The sequence below is a fragment of the Pan paniscus genome, chromosome 8 (genome assembly GCF_029289425.2).
Source record: "Pan paniscus chromosome 8, NHGRI_mPanPan1-v2.0_pri, whole genome shotgun sequence".
NCBI classification, from domain to species: Eukaryota; Metazoa; Chordata; class Mammalia; order Primates; family Hominidae; genus Pan; species Pan paniscus.
In genome coordinates this window covers 122800962-122819858 of record NC_073257.2, presented here as the reverse complement: position 1 = coordinate 122819858, position 18897 = coordinate 122800962, and the positions used below count along the sequence as shown (strand labels likewise).

Here is an 18897-nt window from a genome sequence, read left to right as displayed (position 1 = left end):
TCAATTTTTGATGTTTAATACATAGGAGGCACTCAAAAATTACTTTTAGTCTGGAAAATCAACGGTAACAAAATTTCCATGTCAAAAAACCCTCAGATTTATAGAAAACATACTACCACAGTTAAATGTTCTGATTATATTTACATCCTGGGACAGCAATTATCATCTATCCCTATTAAAAAGCAACTGACATGCAAATACATGTACTGGAATACCGTTAACAACACATTGATCTGAAAATATTCTATAATATATTCTCAGCATTTCCCAAAATGTATTTCTACAACATTTAGTTCCACTATCAAATAGGTTTGGGATAAGAAGTGCTTCCAATCTAATTATACTCTTCCTTTAAGTAGAAATTATTAGTGTTCTATACATTCTTCGCAAAGTACATTATTATATTACATAGAAGATATCCCAAATTTATTTGGATCACAAAACCCTTTTTGGGAAATATCTATCAATATCTCATAGTGTTTCAACTGCTCAAAGTACACTTATTTAGTAGTAAACATAGGCACCATTATCAAATTAAAACATTGATCAAATTTTATTATTATAAATTATTAAAAATGTAATTGAGATTTTAAAAATACTGAAATGATCAATAACTAGAGTAACAAAGGCTAAAAATTGAAAGCTCCAATAATCTACCAAGCATTAAAATTTTCTGTGAAGCTGTTAGATGTGTTTTTATATTTGAGACTAAGAAATATATAGTCAGTCACACAAAAGAAATGGGGTGGAAAAAATACTTAGCTTCTCTCAGGTGCCACAGGTAAAATGAAACTCAGGCAAATGAATATAAGAATATGTTCAAATCAGAGAACAGAAGAAGGCTTGCCCACTAGCTATCAAAATTTTTCAAACATATTTCTTTTAACATATAGGACCAATTAAGTGAGGAAAATAAATGGACACTTCCCTTGAAAAACAAGATGCCATTCAGAATACCAGATAATTCCAGAACTAACATTCATTAAGCTAAAGGACTTAAAAATATTCTAGTAGCAGAACTTTGTACATGAAAGTTTAATTTTCAGATTCAGTTGAAAGAAGAATCACCATCTAAGGAAAACTGAAGAACTGATGAGCACTCTAAAACTAAACCCTAACTTTAGTTATTAGTCTTTAGGCATTAGTCTCTAGTCTCATGCTTAATTCTTAATTGCAGACTTACTAGTTTCATTCTTAATGCTTTTTAATGCACAAGACTTCATAACTAAAAACTGATATAATCAAATTCATATGTTAAATTGTGATTTTGTTTAATAAAAAAAAATTATCCAAAAGAGCCTCTGTAAATGAACTATTTTTGGCTTTCGGAAAACTACATCAGCCCATACTTTATCCCTTAAAGTTATCTTAATTCTGACAAAACTGGACTGACCTGTAGCTCTTAGGATTTCTAATTTGAAAGATGGTATGGTCCCCTCTTTTCCTCTTAAAAATATCTGAAAACAACTAGGAGAGGAGAGTGAGAAACAGAAACACAAACTACTTCTTCAACAAACTAAGACATATCCCTAACCATAATATATGAGAAGGTCTACTAAATACAGTGAAAGTAAAGAGGGATGCTAGAAGAGCTCAAGCCAGGGAAATGGCTTGCATCTTCACATCTTAAAACTATTAGTTCAGTTCTGTAAATTACATGACAGTCAGAAAAGCAAACCCAACAGTCCCTTGCTTGAAACATTTGAAGCTTTCACAGACCTCATTTGGCATCACTGAAACACAGAGTCAGGATTGGACCAAAAAAAAAAAAGCAGCTTTCCCAAGCGGCAGCCAAAGATGGCAGAGGTACAGGTCCTGGTGCTTGATGGTCGAGGCCATCTCCTGGGCCGCCTGGCGACCATCGTGGCTAAACAGGTACTGCTGGGCCGGAAGGTGGTGGTCGTACGCTGCGAAGGCATCAACATTTCTGGCAATTTCTACAGAAACAAGTTGAAGTACTTGGCTTTCCTCCGCAAGCGGATGAACACCAACCCTTTCCGAGGCCCCTACCGTTTCCGGGCTCCCAGCCCCATCTTCTGGCGGACTGTGCGAAGTATGCTGCCCCACAAGACCAAGCGAGGCCAGGCCGCTCTGGACCGCCTCAAGGTGTTTGACTGCATCCCACCGCCTTACGACAAGAAAAAGCGGATGGTGGTTCCTGCTGCCCTCAAGGTTGTGCGTCTGAAGCCTACAAGAAAGTTTGCCTATCTGGGGCACCTGGCTCACGAGGTTGGCTGGAAGTACCAGGCAGTGACAGCCACCCTGGAGGAGAAGAGGAAAGAGAAAGCCAAAATCCACTACCGGAAGAAGAAACAGCTCATGAGCCTACGGAAACAGGCCAAGAGGAACATGGAGAAGAAAACTGACAAATACACAGAGGTCCTCAAGATCCACGGACTCCTGGTCTGAGCCCAATAAAGACTGTTAACTCCTTAAAAAAAAAAAAAAAAAAAAAGGAAAAGAAAAGGACATGCCCTTTCCTAAGAAAAGCTGATGCAGACTAATCAAGATAAATACTGCAATAGTAAAATTACTGTTTCTCAAAGATTTAAAAAGAGAATCCTTTGAGAATCTACGCAAAAAACATTACTATCTTAACATGTGAAGGAGGAGGGAATCAATGTTTAAAAATCAGCGAAGCAGGCTGGGTGCGGTGGCTCACGCCTGTAATACCAGCACTTTGGGAGGCCGAGGCAGGCGGATCACCTGAGTTCAGGAGTTTGAGACCAGCCTGGCCACATGGTGAAACCCCGTCTCAACTAAAAAAAAAAATACAAAAATTAGCCGGGCAGGGTGGAGGGCGCCTGTAATCCCAGCTACTCAGGAGGTTGAGGCTGGAAAATCACTTGAACCCAGGAGGCGGAGGTTGCAGTGAGCCGAGATCGCGCCATTGCACTCCAGCCTGGGCGACAATAGCGAAACTCCGACTCAAAAAAAAAAAAAAAAAAAAACCAGTGAAGCAATATCTAGAGTACTCGAGAATTTACCCCCAGCATAAAACATCATTAAATATGCAAAACCCTAAGGAATAGTTTTCATAAACATTAAGAAAATACTTGATGATAAAGTTCAGCCATCTAAAAGATTTTTTAAAAACTATCGAAAATCACAAACTTTGAGCATTTGAATCCACTTAACTATTGGTCTAAAACTATGGCTATGGCTATAGAATATAATGTAATTGTTACAATTCCTGATAATGTTTTTATATAACCAACAAAACATGAGAGAGTAAATAGACTGAGGAATGCTAATATCTTTATACTGTACTGCTTTACATCTTTAAGTATATTTCAATTGTTAACATACCTTGACTTATCTCTTAGTCCATTAGCTACAAAAGATGAGGCTATAACCATAATGATATAATAAATATAAATTAGCTAAATACATTCATTGAAAAAAAAGTCTCATATTAGATCTCAAAATAGAATGTAACTATATGAACACAAGACTCCCCTAACTCCCAAATTTGAATGGACGAAAATGAAATAGAGATTTACATATTCAAAATGACACAGGCATTTATAAGCACCAGGATATTCACACTAGCATCATCTATAACAGCAGTATATGGAAACACCTAAATGTCCACCAACTAGGACCTAGTTAGATAAACTAAAGTTTTTTCAAGGGAATATTATGTAGTTAATAAAAAGAATGAGGCAACAATTGAGTTAGTATAGCAAATGGGCTAATATAAAAGACTCTGTAGCCAAACTGCTGGATGCTGGAGTTCACCTTCCAGCTGACAACCTACTAGCATGTCATTTAAAGTTTCTGTGCCTCAGTTTCTTCCTCTGTGGTAAGGGAATAATATTTACCTACTTCTCACGTTTGTGATGAAGATTAGTAATCAATACAAAAACACTTGTTAGAACAGGGCCTAGAACAAAGCACTACGTAAGTGTTAGATATTATTATAGTTAAGTGAGAAAAAGTGAACTGTAGAACAGCATAGTATGCTATCATTTACAAAAAACTTAAAATATATACATATATATGCACATATATGTGCAGAAAATATACATATATGTATAAAATATGTGCAGAAGGATGAATAAACTCATAGTAGTTTCCCAGGAGCAGAAACTGGGTAGAAGAGGTTTCAGAGTGGGAGAAAGATTTACTTTACCTTTCTATATCTTTTGAATTTTACACCACATGCATGTATGGACTAGACAAAAACTACTACTTAAGTTACCTTTAAAAATCTTAAAGAATCTAGGATGACTAAACACAGTGCCACTTTTCTGGTTAGTTCTCTGGTCTACCATGCCTAGGGTGCATTTACTCAATTCAAGGGTCATACAAATAGCAAATTATCAGAGGTAAATGTATGTCCCCAAGATGTCACAGAGTTCAGATATTTAATGTTGTCACCATGTAAGATATAAAAGGAATATATCTTAGGAGACAACACTACAAGGACATATGTAAAGGGAGTGTTCACTGCAATGTGCATATAAATAGCAAAATATTAGAAATAACCTAATGTACATCAATAGACTAAATTATGGTACTATGCAATGTTGTACAGATATTAAAAATGACAGCATAGTATAACTTTATGTATATAAATTATAATTTTTGTATATAACTAACAAATAGTAAATTCTAGACTCTCTCCACACAGGAATACAGATATATTTCATCTTTTCATTGCCTATGATTTGTGATATGGCTATATCATAATTTAATCATTCCTATTATCAACTGATATTTAGGTTGTTTCTATTTTCCTTTACATTTTTTAATCTTGTTTTCACCAAGATATATAATGCTTCACTGAACATCAATCTTCACCCACAGGGACTAATATTTCTGTAAGGCAGATTCCTGAAAGTAGAACTGTCAGGTCCAAACTAATATGCATTTTAAATTTTTATACGTAGTTCCAAACTGCCTTCTTCCAAAGAGCCTGCATCAACTTATACTCTTCCAGCCTTGCAAATTAGTAATCATTTTCATCAATCTGACATATGAAAATGATATATTATTTAAATCTACATATTAGTAAGAGTGTGCAAATCTTTCCATTCTTCCACTGTTTGTGGTATTCAAACAAAATACAGCTAATAGCTACATCGTGCTTAACACACACTGTGGCTTTTTTAATTTGCCAGAATTTAATCTTTGGGAGCCTCACAAAAAAATCCAAACTTTCGTTAAAAAAAAAAATCAAAAGATATGGGCATCACTGGACTGGATCCACATTTCTTTTGTTTGTTTTTTAGAGACAGGGTCTTACTACATTGTCTAGGCTGGAGTGCAGTGTCTAGGCTGTTCACAGGTGTGATCGGTGTGCACTGCAGCCTTGAACTCCTGTGCTCAAGAGATCCTCCCACTTCAGCCTCCAGAGTAGTGGGACTACAGGTGCATGCCACTGCGCCCAGCTCCATACTTCTTAATGACGAAAATCAACTGACATTGAAAAGGAGCTGCCCTCTCCAAGTGTTCTACAATTCAACCACCTCATATATTTCCCCTACTGGGTTCACTCATTTATGTTACCTGCCTGGTCTCCTGTAATAATTGAAGTTTAGTATCCTAGTCCTATTGGTTTATTTGGCTACATACTGGCTATTAAGATTCTTACTATAAATGATATTAATACCTTATCTTGTACAAACATAAGTATTTACTGTTAATTTTTCTTTTAACTTAATCATATATAATCATAAATATATATAAAATTTTCAAAGTCTAGAAGAACATAAAGTGTTAGCAATGCTATCCTTCAATTACAGGTGATTTTCACTTTTTATCTCTGTATGTATATCTTTTAAATGTATACAATGAGTAATCACTCCTTTCATAATTAGAAAAAAAGCTACTCTCATTTTGAAACAAAATATATGTAACACTGATAGTGATGTTAATTTTTAAACTAATAAAGCCAATTAAAACTTTACCTACAAAGAAAACCTGAATGCATAAAAGATCTATATAATAATCAGAGATCATTTAGTCTATGATTACCCATAAAGAACTTAATATATCTACTACTTCCAGCCAGAATTACAATATAAACTGTTTTTACAGGGGGCATTCAGAAGTACATGGAATGATATGACTCACTCTAAAGTTGTAAAACAAGTTTTGAATATTAGCAGTTCAGAAAACCAATTTTCTCCAATTACATTTAAATTTTTATAAATATAAAAAGTATATTTTCATTTGGTCAACATTTATACTAAGTGTAATGCACTTAGTATACCTTGCACTTTGCAAGGTGCAAACCATGCAATAACAATAAAGCACAATCCTTGCCTGAAAGCTTATACACAAGTGAGTAAAGCAAGAAAAAAGTCGAGTAAGTGCTGTTGAAGCACAAAGAGAAGGCACCTGAATTAGCCTTGGAGGTTAGGGGAATCAGGAAAGGCTTCTTAAAAGAGATAACATCTAAGCAGGAATCAACCAAAAAAGGTGAAAGGGGGCTAGGAATCCAGGTGGTGTCATCCTGACTTCTCTCTCCCCTTCAATGTTTACATTCTGACAATCACCAAATCTTATCAATTTTTCTCCCCAAATTTCTCAATGCCATTGGCTTCTCTTCATTCTCACTGCCATTACCCTGCTATAAGGTATACCAAATTCTCTCTTCTAATAGCCTTCTAACTGGTCTCACCATATCCACTTTCCCATCCTGTTCTTAACCTAATCACTATGTTGTAATTAGAGTGATCTTTCAAACATTCAAATCTAATCAGGTTAATGTCCAATTAAAAGAACTGAGGGGAGTCCTCAGGATTAAACCCAAATTTCTTAATAATAATTCACATGTCTTGAAGATCTAGCCCCTGCATACTTTTGCCACAACTCTAATATTTCCCATCTTGCACTATGGTCACATGAACTTCTTTCACATCCCATGGCAGCGTCTTCTATCTCCTGTCTCAAGGACTTTGCACAAGCTATATTCTTCTGCCAGAAACACAGATTTACAATTCTTCACTGAGCTAACTCCTACTTACTCTTCAGACCTCAGCTTAGAGGTCTGGGAAGGCTTTTCCTAATTATTCAAAAGCCTTTCTGCATACCACCTCCTCTGTGTTCCCACTTAAAACTTCCCCTAACAGAACACTTATCATGCTATTATTAGACTTGGCAGGTTAGTTGTCTGACTCTCTCATTTAAAGGTAATGGGAAAATAGGAACCCTTCTGCCTTTTTCACAGTTGTATTCTAGTACTTAGGACAATACTTAGCACATATAACACTTATATTTATTGAAAGAACAATAAATACTTGCTAATTTGGCTTTATCTGCCATTCTAGACAGCAATTTTTACTCTATAAATAACTCTAAACATAATATTACGAACCTTTTATTGAGCACAAAATAAATGCTCAATAAATACTGGTTTAATAACATGATAAATGAACAATAAACAAGGTTTCATCTCATGCATGGAGTTCCCCTATATCCTACTTAAAATTAACTCCAGGTCACTCAAATTTTGACATGAATACCTAAAAATGACAAGATTTCAATTGTATTTCCCATTATTTATTAAGATGTAAAGGCTTCTTATTCTTTTAAATAAAAAGAAAGAGCTCTCCCACCTAAATCATGTAAACCTATATATTTTTGCAGTTTAAGAGTTTAAAAAGGAACTTTCAAAGTTAGAAGACCAAAAGATTGGTCCAAAGAATGAGAAAACACCCACAATTAACATGCTCAAAAGAACGTTATTGTTTACAGAGAAATGGAAAAGCACATCTTTAAGCAGCACAAGTGAACCTGAGGTAGGGGATAGAGATAGTCCACAAAAATAAAATGTTCTACACTTGTCCATTTAACTAGAATTATGTCAAGAGTCCACAACTCATAGCATCTTCAAATTCATTCATTCAACTTTTTCCCTCCTTGGTAAGGAAGCAAAATAAAATATTTTGGAAAGACATGGAGAGACATGGGACTGATTTATTTTATATAGCAGCAAATGGGAGTTTTTTAGGAAACCTGCATTACTTCTTATGGGAAGGCAAAAGACTTTACGTGTAATTTACATTCTAGGAAAACAAGAGTTTAGAGCAAAGAACTGAAAATTCCTGTTTACCCAATCCACCATATAAACCATAATTGGGATTACAGCTCTCTTGTACAACACTTCAACTCACCATATGCATAAACTGCAAAATTCTTCACCAAAGTCTCACAGTTAAAAGGCAGGATAGGGAAGAGGGGATTTAAAAGTCTCAAAAGTACAAAGATATAATGGTAAATGTCAAATGGTAAATGACCAAACATTATCTGAAAAGTTTTAAATGCCACACAAACACTACCAAAAAAAAAAAAAGATTTACTCGTGAATATTTGCTTAAATTGCCTTTCTTGCCAAGGAACTCCGAACATGTCATACACAACTTAAGTATTCCCAAGATATACTTTACTTTTCATTTCCCATGCAAACTGGCAATTTAAAAAAAAAGGCTATTTAATTACCAGTGTAAAGCAAAAGAGAAAATATAACTGCTACATACACTAAGATGACTACAATATTCAATATAGTATTTTCAAAGAAAAAAAGATTTTCAGACCTTTTAAACTAAAAAATGTTAATTAAATTTAACTACTACTTTTTTGTACATATAAAGCCACATATTTCTTCACTAAGTCTATCTCATTATAAATCCTTTCCATTACTCACTCTATTTAAACTATCGGAAACTGTCAGAAAAAAAAAATAATAAATGCGCTCTCAATAACAAGACTAGGAGTGTGTGGTCTCAAGGTATCTTATATTCGAGTATCAGTCAGTATTTAGTAAGTTGCCATGATTATAAAACAACTGGCCTTTCTTACATTTATATGGTCCATTTCTGAGACTTTAAAAGACCTCTATGTTCAACTATTTATCTACCATTCTGACAGTTTGGTTTATTAAATAGAACTTTTATATTTTGGGTTTTAAAAATATAATCTCATTATCTCTGTATTACATTTTTAAAAATATCACAAAGCAAAAATCTTCCTCATATAAGATCAAAAGAAACATAATAAGCAGCCATACTCAATTTAAGGGTAATAAGGAATTTCTCCCATCAGAAGTTACTCAAGATATTGAAAGGCAGCTCTTATATGTTTTAATATACATAAAGGGATACTTTATTTTTGTAATTTAACACATTAAACACAACCCTACAATTCCCAACTGGTATGTATTAACTACTATCTTGTGAATATAATCCTGCTATGTCCTGAACTGTGTCCTTCCCAAATTCTTATGCTGAAGCTATAACCTCCAATGTGATGGTATTTGAAGATGGGACCTTTGGGAGGTACTTAGGTTTAGATGAGGTCACAAGGGTGGGGTTTTCATAATGGGATTAATGCCCTTGTAAGAGGAGACCAAAGAACTTGCTCTCTAACTTTCTGCCAACTGAGGATACAGCAGGAAGACCTGTAAGAGACTCTTCATTCGCCCTGAACAGAAACAGCTGGCACCTCAATCTCGGACTTTCTAGCCTTCGGAACTGTAAGAAATATATATACTGTTGTTTAAGCCACACAGTCTATGGTATTTTATTATAGCAGTTCGAGCAGATAAAGAAAATCTCAAAATAAGATTCCCACATCAGAAGCTTTGATATGAAATAAGATTCCCACATCAGAAGCTTTGATATGAAAAAAATTTCCATACCACAAACATGTAAATCACGTAGTAATTTGCAGGTAGCAAGTGATATATTATTTAAATCATGCCAGGAAGAAAAAAATGTTGACATTAGTGATTCTTAGTTGCTCTTGGAAGCAACTCAAATATTATCAATTTGCATAATTAGTTATAAAAACTGGATAATGGCCATAAGATGTGCTAATGAACAATTTTTATTTTTACCACATCAATCTACTATTTATAGATTATCAATTTTCAAAGAATTTGAATATGACAAAATATAAGAAAACTTCAATTATATTAAACAATTTCAGCTTTCTTTGATAAAACAAAAATCTTCAAGATCTTGGCACAGGATCATTGTTGTTATATTATGGTATTTATATAATACACATATATACCTGCAAATATCAGGTATAATTGAGTTCCAATTGAGAAAAAGCCAGGAAAGTTTTTTCATATGCATTAAGGTACTACTCACAGAGCTAACTCTACAGGAGTTATACAGCTGACTTTTTTTGAGACAGGGTCTGGATGTGTTCCCCAGGCTGGAGTACAGTGGCAAGATCTAGGATCACTGCAACCTCCACCTCCTAGGGTCAAGCCATCCTCCCACCTCAGTCTCCCAAGTAGCTGGGACTACCGATGCATGCCACCACACCCTGTTAATTTTTGTATTTTTGGTAGAGACGGGGTTTCACCATGCTGCCCAGGCTGGTCTCAAACTTGTGAGTCAAGCGATCCATCTGCCTCAGCCTCCCAAACTCCTGGGATTACAGGTATAAGCTACTGTGCCTGCCATACAGCTGATGTTTAAAGCAAATTTAAGTCCATCCTTTTTCATATCATAAAACCTTTTATCTGAAACATTTAATATTAATCTATCTTTTACAACTAGTGCAGGCTCAACTTGGTCCCTTTATAAATTAACAAAATAAGCTAGTAAAAGTATGTTTTATCAAATTCCTTTATAACCATATTTTCCTGAATAAAAAAGTAAATAAACTAGTGAACTTTTTTTAATAGTTTCTAATCAATTTCAGTATCTGGTTCTCATAGGCTGAAACAATGCTACAATGACAGGGTTGCACAACAGTCTCGGGAAATTATTTTGCTTGTTTGTTGCCCAGGCTGGAGTGCAGTAGTGTGATCTCAGCTCACTGCAACCTCTGCCCCTCAGGTTCAAGCGATTCTCCTTCCTCAGCCTCCCAAGTAGCTGGGATTACAGGCATGCGTCACTGCACCCAGCTAATTTTTGTTTTTTTAGTAAAGACAGGGTTTTACCATGTTGCCCAGGCTGTTCTCTAACTCCTGACCTCAGGTGACCCACCCGCCTCGGCCTCCCAAAGTGCTGGGACTACAGGTGTGAGCCACCACACTTGGCCAGGGGAAATATTTAAATAAAAACTATTTTCACTAAAAGCTTTAAGTATTGTACACAAGCATCAACGGAATATTTATATCAGAGTTATCAAACTTTTTCTAATAAAAGAGTATTGTGTTTTAAAAATAGTGACTCCATTTTAAAAGTCATTTTTCTCAAGCCTCCAAATAATTATTTTCATGAGCCTTATTTGCAACCTAAAACATTACCACTTGATTTATTTCAAACATTCACTAACCATCATTATATCTGACTATCTTAAGGTGCTTGGTGCCCAACACAAAGCCTGACACAATCTCACATCATTTTGCGGTTTCAATATGCTTTGTTCTCGTCCCAAATACTCACATTCTGTTGTACTACTATAAGCTATTATATAACAGGAGGTGGGGAAAATTTAAAAAATACTGCAGCACTACCAGCCATTTAGCATACTGAGTTCCCACAGTTGCTTAGTGGGTGTTCTGAAACTAGGCCATTTTCTAGTATTAAGAATTTCAAATCACTACTTCCAAAGTACAGAAATAAATGTCTTCAAGATTAAATCATAAAACCTTACTATTTTAAGCTGCCTAGTATATAAGCATCCCATTTCTATGAGTTTAGAGTTGCAATTAGCACATGGTAGATAAACCAATATTTGTTTTAGGAGCAAAATAACTAGCTCTCCTACCTATCCTTATAGTCACAGAATTCAAGAGATCACAATATTAAAATAAAATGTAATTAATTTGAACCAGAACTAAAGCTCTGGTGAAATTTTGAATTCTATATCGCAGATATATACAAACCCAAACTGAATTAAATATAATCTATTTCAGGTCACCCAATCTGTCAGACACCACATACTTTTAGCAAAGAACTATGACTTTCAACCTAATTTTCCCAGTCCGGTTAACCAGGAAATGCCAAGGAATTAAGCTTATTTTCTTTAACAGAATAAAAGTTGAAGAAATACTTATTTTGTCTTATCAATGCAACAGGTTGTTTTCATTAAAAGTGGGTCAAGAAAAAAATGTTGCTACTCAATTTTACATATTTCATAGCAAAGTAAACAAAGAAACACATAGTAATTATAGTATCTACCTCTACAAATTACAAGGTAGTATATCATACTGCACTGATTCAGTATTTTCAGATAATTATTTGTTTCAACTTAAATTTTGTTCAATAAATACTGTTACCTACTATGTTTTACCTCATTAAGCAAACCTTCCCAGTAAGAAAAGCTTAACACAGTAAAAGTTTTAAATTGTATCATTTTGAATGGAATTTTTCCAAAATACATGAGGTTATTAACAAAATTTACTAATATCCAATAACCTCTTCTTCATGATCCTAGATCATTATTTTCTATACTATTCTATGTATAAAACAAAGTGTCTTGAAAGATTCTACGCATGTTTGTCATAACATTAAGTTGCTATAAACTGCTGTTTTTACAAAATGTCTTGCATCTGGCTTTTCGAGTTTTTCTTCTGCTCTTATTTTCAACTCTCTTATCCCTCTAGGAGTAATTTCAGTCCTTTTTACATTTGGTTACCAAACTTTTAAAAATTGTGCACTACGTGAGAATAAAAATGCCTGAATTAAGGCTTGAAGGACTCTAAAAACAGAAAATGTGTGTTTAAAAACAAGAACATTATGACATGTCTTTGTCCTTCCTTTGGGCCTGTTCAGTTTGTTTTGGAGCTGTGGACTATTCATCTAAAACTAATTTTCCACTTGGAACCTACAAAGTCTAGACATTGTATACTGGTGGAACAGTAAATAAGACAGACATACTCAATGCTCATCTTAAGGCTTACAGTCTAGCAATAAAGACAGACATCAAATATATCATTACAAAAATAGTGTTATAAAAAAGGAAGTAAAAGCACTAGGATACCTTCAAACAGAAGAACCTAACTAGGGATGAAAGGAAGGTCTCCCAAAGTCTGGGATACAAAATTGAGGCCTGAAGGGTGATTAGAGTTTAGCTACATGAAGAGTGCATGAGGTAGTAACCAAGCCGATGACACCAGATAGTTTTAGTTTCCTATAAGTAATCTCAAGATAAATGAGGTGTAACAACATGTTTAAGGCAATTGCTAAAATATTAATATTTTTAAATTTCTCAGATTTCTATAATAAAAATAATTAGAAGGATCAAGAAATGCAAATGAGTGTTTTAACACAGAAAACTATGGCGCTCTGCAGGGAATGGAGTTTGGGATACCAAAATTAGGCCTCACATGATACGCCCTGGAAGAAATATTAAATTATATTGCATGAAAGGTCAGGCGCGGTGGTTCACACTTGTAATTCCAGCACTTTGGGAGGCCAAGGCAGGTGGATTGTTTGAGCTCAGGAGTTTGAGACCAGCCTGGGCAACACGGCAAAAGCTAGTCTCTACAAAAAATAGAAAAATTAGCCAGGCATGGTGGTACACACCTGTAGTCCAGTTACACGAGAGGTTAAAGTGGGAGGATCACTTGAGCCCAGGGAGGTCAGGGCTGCAATGAGCCCCATGATTGTGCCACTGCACTCTAGTCTGGGTGACAGAGCGAGACCCTGTCTTGAAAACAAAAACAAAAACAAAAACCAAAAAAACGCGTGAAAAAGAGACCCTGTCTTAAAAACAAAAAAACCCAAAAAATACTGCGTGAAAAATTAGTCAATTCTCAAGTTCAGAGAACTTTTAAATCATACAAGACAATTACAAAGCCTGCTTCTAGGGTATAACTGTTGACCATACAGTCTGACTTACCTAAAGAGTGGCACTGTCAAGTAAGTATGCAAAGTGTTTTTTAAAGTGTACTCAAAAAAGAGTACATTTTAAATGATTATACAAAAAAAAAACTTTACCATGAATTCTAAGAAAGTTCATAAATGTTACTCTTAACATGATACATAAATGCTGAGAAAAGACATTTAAGTATTGCTTTTTATTTTAATTTTTTTTTTTTTTTTTTTTTTTTGAGACAGAGTCTCACTCTGTCGCCTAGGCTGGAGTGCAGTAGCACGTTCTCGGCTTACCGCAACCTCCACCTCCCGGGTTCAAGAGATTCTCCTGCCTCAGCCTCCAGAGTAGCTGGGATTAAAGGTGCCTGCCACCACGCCCAGCTAATTTTTTGTATTTTTAGTAGAGACGGGGTTTCGCTACATTGGCCAGGCTGGTCTCAAACTCCTGACCTCAAGCGATCTGCCCGCCTCAGCTTCTCAAAGTGCAGGGATTATAGGCGTGAGCCACCAGGCCCGGCCTTAAGTATGATTTTGAAACATTATCCAAGTTCTAAGCCTGGGAATTATTCCCCATGTTACACTGATATATTCTCCTTGTATTTAATTAAAATAGTAATGAAAAATAGGTGAAAATTTTTCCCTTTTCACAGGTGTTGAAGGTAAAGTTTTAAATAATAGTTTGGTCAACATTAATACAGATCTGCAGTTCAAAGCCCAAATAAAATTAGGAACACAAGAAATATTATTATTAATAATAATACAAGCTTTAATCGAAGTCTACCGTATGACCTAATATTATTACTAGAATCCAAACTGTTATTCTTCTCTAACTGCCCAAGTGGACCTAAACATATCTAACCTTTGTGCTTTTACTACCCTCCCCTATCCTACTTATTCCTCAAGAGTTCATTCCAGTCCTGTCCTCCAGTAGGCATTGCCAGTTATACGTGCAGTGTGAGTCTTAACTCATCTGAGTTTGCCAGTGTATATACTGCTGTTAAAAGCATGTGTCACATTGTTTAACAATTAACTATTGACTTGTCCGGTTCATGCAACAAACTCTGAACTTACTGAAAGAAGGAAACATATTTATCTCTGTTTCCACAGAGCCTGGGACACACATGGCATTCAGCAGAAGTTCCATGACATTGGTGAATGTGAAACTGTAGTTACTAAGAAATATTTATAGAACAAAATTGAAAAGTTAAAGACTATTTGCAAGACTGAGAAAGTACTGAAAGCAGGAAGAAGTGTTATACAACACAAAACTGGAAACTGAAAAAAACCCAAATGTAACTGATCAAATTAACTCCAAGTTCTAGAAATTATGTGTCAAAACAGGCCATTTCCACTTTACCTCCAAGACATTAGAAAAACTAAAAGAAAAAAATATTTATCTTTGTCAGCTGTAAAATTACTTAAAATTATAGGACTTTTAAATAGTAATTGAGGGCAAATAAAGTATTTAAACATTAGAAGTCTTCCTAGTGCTATCAACAAAAGATAGTCATGCACAAATAATTTATAAAAATATTTCAGGTTCATTTCACATAGGGACCATTATACCCCTTTTTAAGGTCTCCTGTAATGTTTTAGCTACAAGCAGTAGGTTCACTCTTTCTCATAAATGAATCCTTACCTTTTAGAGCATGTACTACTTTTTGCAATCAGTTCTGACCTTTAGAGAAGTTGGAATGAGATATACAGTGTGAAAATGAATTAGTGTTCTTTTAAATCTTGATAATGGGAACTGCATGCTTTCTCAAGAAGCACATACGCTACCATCATCTCAAAAGCTTAAGGATCATTGGTAATTAAAATATCCTTTTGCGTGTATAAACTTTGCTTTGCTGAATTAAAGATGCTGTGTTAAAAAGTTGAGACCCAGGGGAAAATACCAAACAAAACCAGAATGAACATTAATTTATATTAAAATAATTCAATTATATATTTTAGAACATAAAAGTTTCTCAGACTTATGTTTCAATCTGTAATGATTAACAAACACTTTTAAGAACACTCTATAATATATGAAGTTCAAGCATACCATAGGTCTTCTGTAATTCAGAAATTATTCAGATTTTAAGTCAGTTTACACAGTAGGAAAATATAAAAATTTACTATATTAAGAGAAAATATTTCAAAAAAGATCTACAGGGCACAACTTTGATGCAGTGTAACAAGTAAATGAAACAAAATTCAGAAGGCCAAGCAGTTAAAATAGGGGATTACAAGGATAGCAGATGATATATGTCCATAAATTAGTCTAAGATTCAGCCAACTTATATGTCTAATGCACAACACATAATGCATGAAATACAGGTCTACCAACAAGCAAAAATACCAACTCACTTAATATTTGAAGTACTCATTTAAGTATCACATAAAAGTACTTAATGTATAATTCTACTGATAAATTACAGTTTCCATTTATTCATCTATAGCAAAATACCAATCCCTGCTAGTCTCATTAAGAAATGTCAAAATATCCAATTTATATTTAAATTTCCTCTGTTAATTGATATTTTATAAACGAGTAGCAAAATTCTTCCAAGTCTAAGTTATAAATCTCAGAACTCACTGAAGGATTTGTGAGTTAACTTGTTCTGTTGTTTTTTATTGTTTGGGGTTTTTTTAAATCTTATTTTGTTATAAGCATTAATCTTAAGGCTTTTTCATACATGAAAGATACATGAATCATATAGTAAACCAAATTCTAAAGATACATTTCACTTAATCTTCAGCCTCCAAAAATATGCATCCTTATATCTACATATAGAGTTTGTATCTTTTAGTTAAAACACAGATTTCTGTATTTAAATATTTTTACAAAAAAATCAAAATATCTGAACAGTTTAAAGAAGTCTTCCAGAAATATTAAATGATACAACAAATATTGAAAATGAGCATATTTTTAAGGCAAATATAACTATAATTTATCCACCTGTATAATAAAGAATTTCAAGTTTATTCACCCATCCTCCATAATTCATACAGGTAAGCCAAAGCAATAACTATACCAATCACTACTCGGAAGCCATCTTTGGAAACATTCCACATAGAATTCCAGTTTATGTCTCTCTGATGTGGAAGGAGAAAAGTCATTCTTCCCTGACCCAAGTCACAGAAAAAAGAGTAACATTTTAAAGGCGTAATTCCAGCAAGTGTGACAAAGGAATTTGTAATTTTCATGTTTCTATTTAAACATGAAATGTTTCAAATTTCCAACTGGCTTGTAGTTCACAAGTTGATGCATGACCTTTTACTTGCTACAACTACCAGAAAAACAGCTCTGATGAACTTTCTGAATACGGTAGTTTAAAAACTAAAAAAAAAAGATCTAGCTGCAAACTATTAATGTATATTTTAATATCACTCTTTAATCCATAATAATTTATGAGAAAAATTTTTAAACTTAAAAATTATATTAATAATGAGTGATCAGAAAACAAATGTCAACTTTTAATGTAGCTGTTTCCTCAAAAACTGAAGGGGGAATGTGGGGATGGTTAATGGATATAAAAAACAGAATGAATACGATCCAGTATTTCATAGCACAACAGGGTGACCATACTCAATAAATTTAATTGCACATTTTAAAATAACTAAGAGTATAATTGGATATTTGTATCACAAAGGGTAGATGCTTGAGATGATGGGATACCTCATTTACTCTAACGTGACTATTATGCATTGTATGCCTCTATCAATATCTCATATAACCCATAAACACCTACTATGTACCCATAACAATTAAAAACTAAAAATAAAACTGAACAAGCACCTTGGGAAAATGCAGTACCCTTAAAGACATGTCCATAATTTGAAACTGGGATTTCAATATTGTTTTATATGTTGGCTTTATATTAAATTTCAGACATTTGAAAGTTACAAACCTTAGACAAAACTTTTATTCAGTTTTGTGTTTATTTTTGTCTATTTTTCAAATGTGTATTTATAATTGCATAAAAAGTTTACAATATACTTTATGTCCAAATAAAGACAAAAGGTTTATCATACTCAGTCTAAGTTCCATATGTGGCGAATGGTCATTTGCATACTTTATTCCTAAAATTCTTTTCACTGTCACACAGCAAAACATCAACACTTGATAAATTCAAATTATAAATATAACCTTACTGAATGTTACAAATTGGATGCAATAGCTAAGTCTCTTCAAGTACACAGTAACAGTTCTACAGTCCACGGCATGGAGGATGAGGGTAAAGATTAGTAAGTACACTAATAAACTGAGGTCTTTAAAATTAAAACTACTTTTCAGTGGTGTTGCTGCATTTAGTTACAAAAACACTTGGTTACACAAATGTACCTTAGGATTCTGAAAACCGTAACAAAAAGCTTTTGATATAGTAGTCCCTCTTGAGTAGAAACTAGACGCACTCGGTATCTATACTTTTCTTAAAGTATACGAAATGGCACAGGTGTAAGCCTAGACACTGCTGGTAGTTATCACGCTGGAGGCAAATACTATACAGTCCACATCTGCAACCTAATTTTGCTTCAGCGTCCCCAGAGACTTCGAAAATATTTCTTTGGGTAGGTTGCAAAACAGTGCTTCCTCTTTTATTCTCATCACCCCCATTACGATACAAAGCAACAGACAAGAAAAATCAAACTGCCAACTGTAAGGGCTTAAACACACACACAAAGCATCTTCCTTCTAGCTCCCGAATCGGTATTTATTCCACCTGTTTGTAAATCCATAATTCCACAATAACACAAACTGCCTGCTTAAAGAAAGGAAGGAAGAAAAGCAAAAGAAAGAAAAGAAATAAAGAGAAAGAAAGGCAAGTTAATGCTTTGGAGTCATTACTCTTCCACCTAGGCATGGGGGGAGGGGGATGGTACAAAAACAATGGATATTGAGGTGCTGGGGGAAAAATCGTCTTGCCCCAAAGCCTCTTGTGTTATGAGCCTGGGGAAGTCGGGGAAGAGTGAGACTACTTTTCCTCTCTCCCTAAAAGCTGTGCTATCACGGGGAGAGGTTGCCATCGGGCATGTTCTACGAGGCGGTCTCGAAGGGCTACAACTCGCTTCGCTAGGCAACACACCCAGAGCCGATCCAGCACTCTTCACTCAAGGGATTTTAGGGAGAGAACGGGAGAGCAAGGTGGACTCCAGGGAGGGGGCGAGAAGAGACCCC

General features: G+C 34.6%; 2 protein-coding genes across 5 annotated transcripts in view; one reads left to right on the top strand and one right to left on the bottom strand.

The window, feature by feature from the left end:
- The window catches only part of SHOC2 (SHOC2 leucine rich repeat scaffold protein), a 93797-nt gene that overhangs the window by 74291 nt on the left and 609 nt on the right, over nucleotides 1-18897 (bottom strand). The window lies entirely within an intron of this gene.
- On the top strand, nucleotides 1794-18893 carry LOC100979885 (large ribosomal subunit protein uL13-like). Its single transcript, XM_063607890.1, has one exon. It carries the CDS (start codon nucleotides 1798-1800, stop codon nucleotides 2407-2409), a length of 612 nt encoding a protein of 203 aa, XP_063463960.1. The 5' UTR covers nucleotides 1794-1797; the 3' UTR covers nucleotides 2410-18893.

Coding starts and splice junctions, on each gene's coding strand:
- LOC100979885 (XM_063607890.1), top strand. CDS start 1,798: ATGGCAGAGGTACAGGTCCTGGTGCTTGATGGTCGAGGCCATCTCCTG.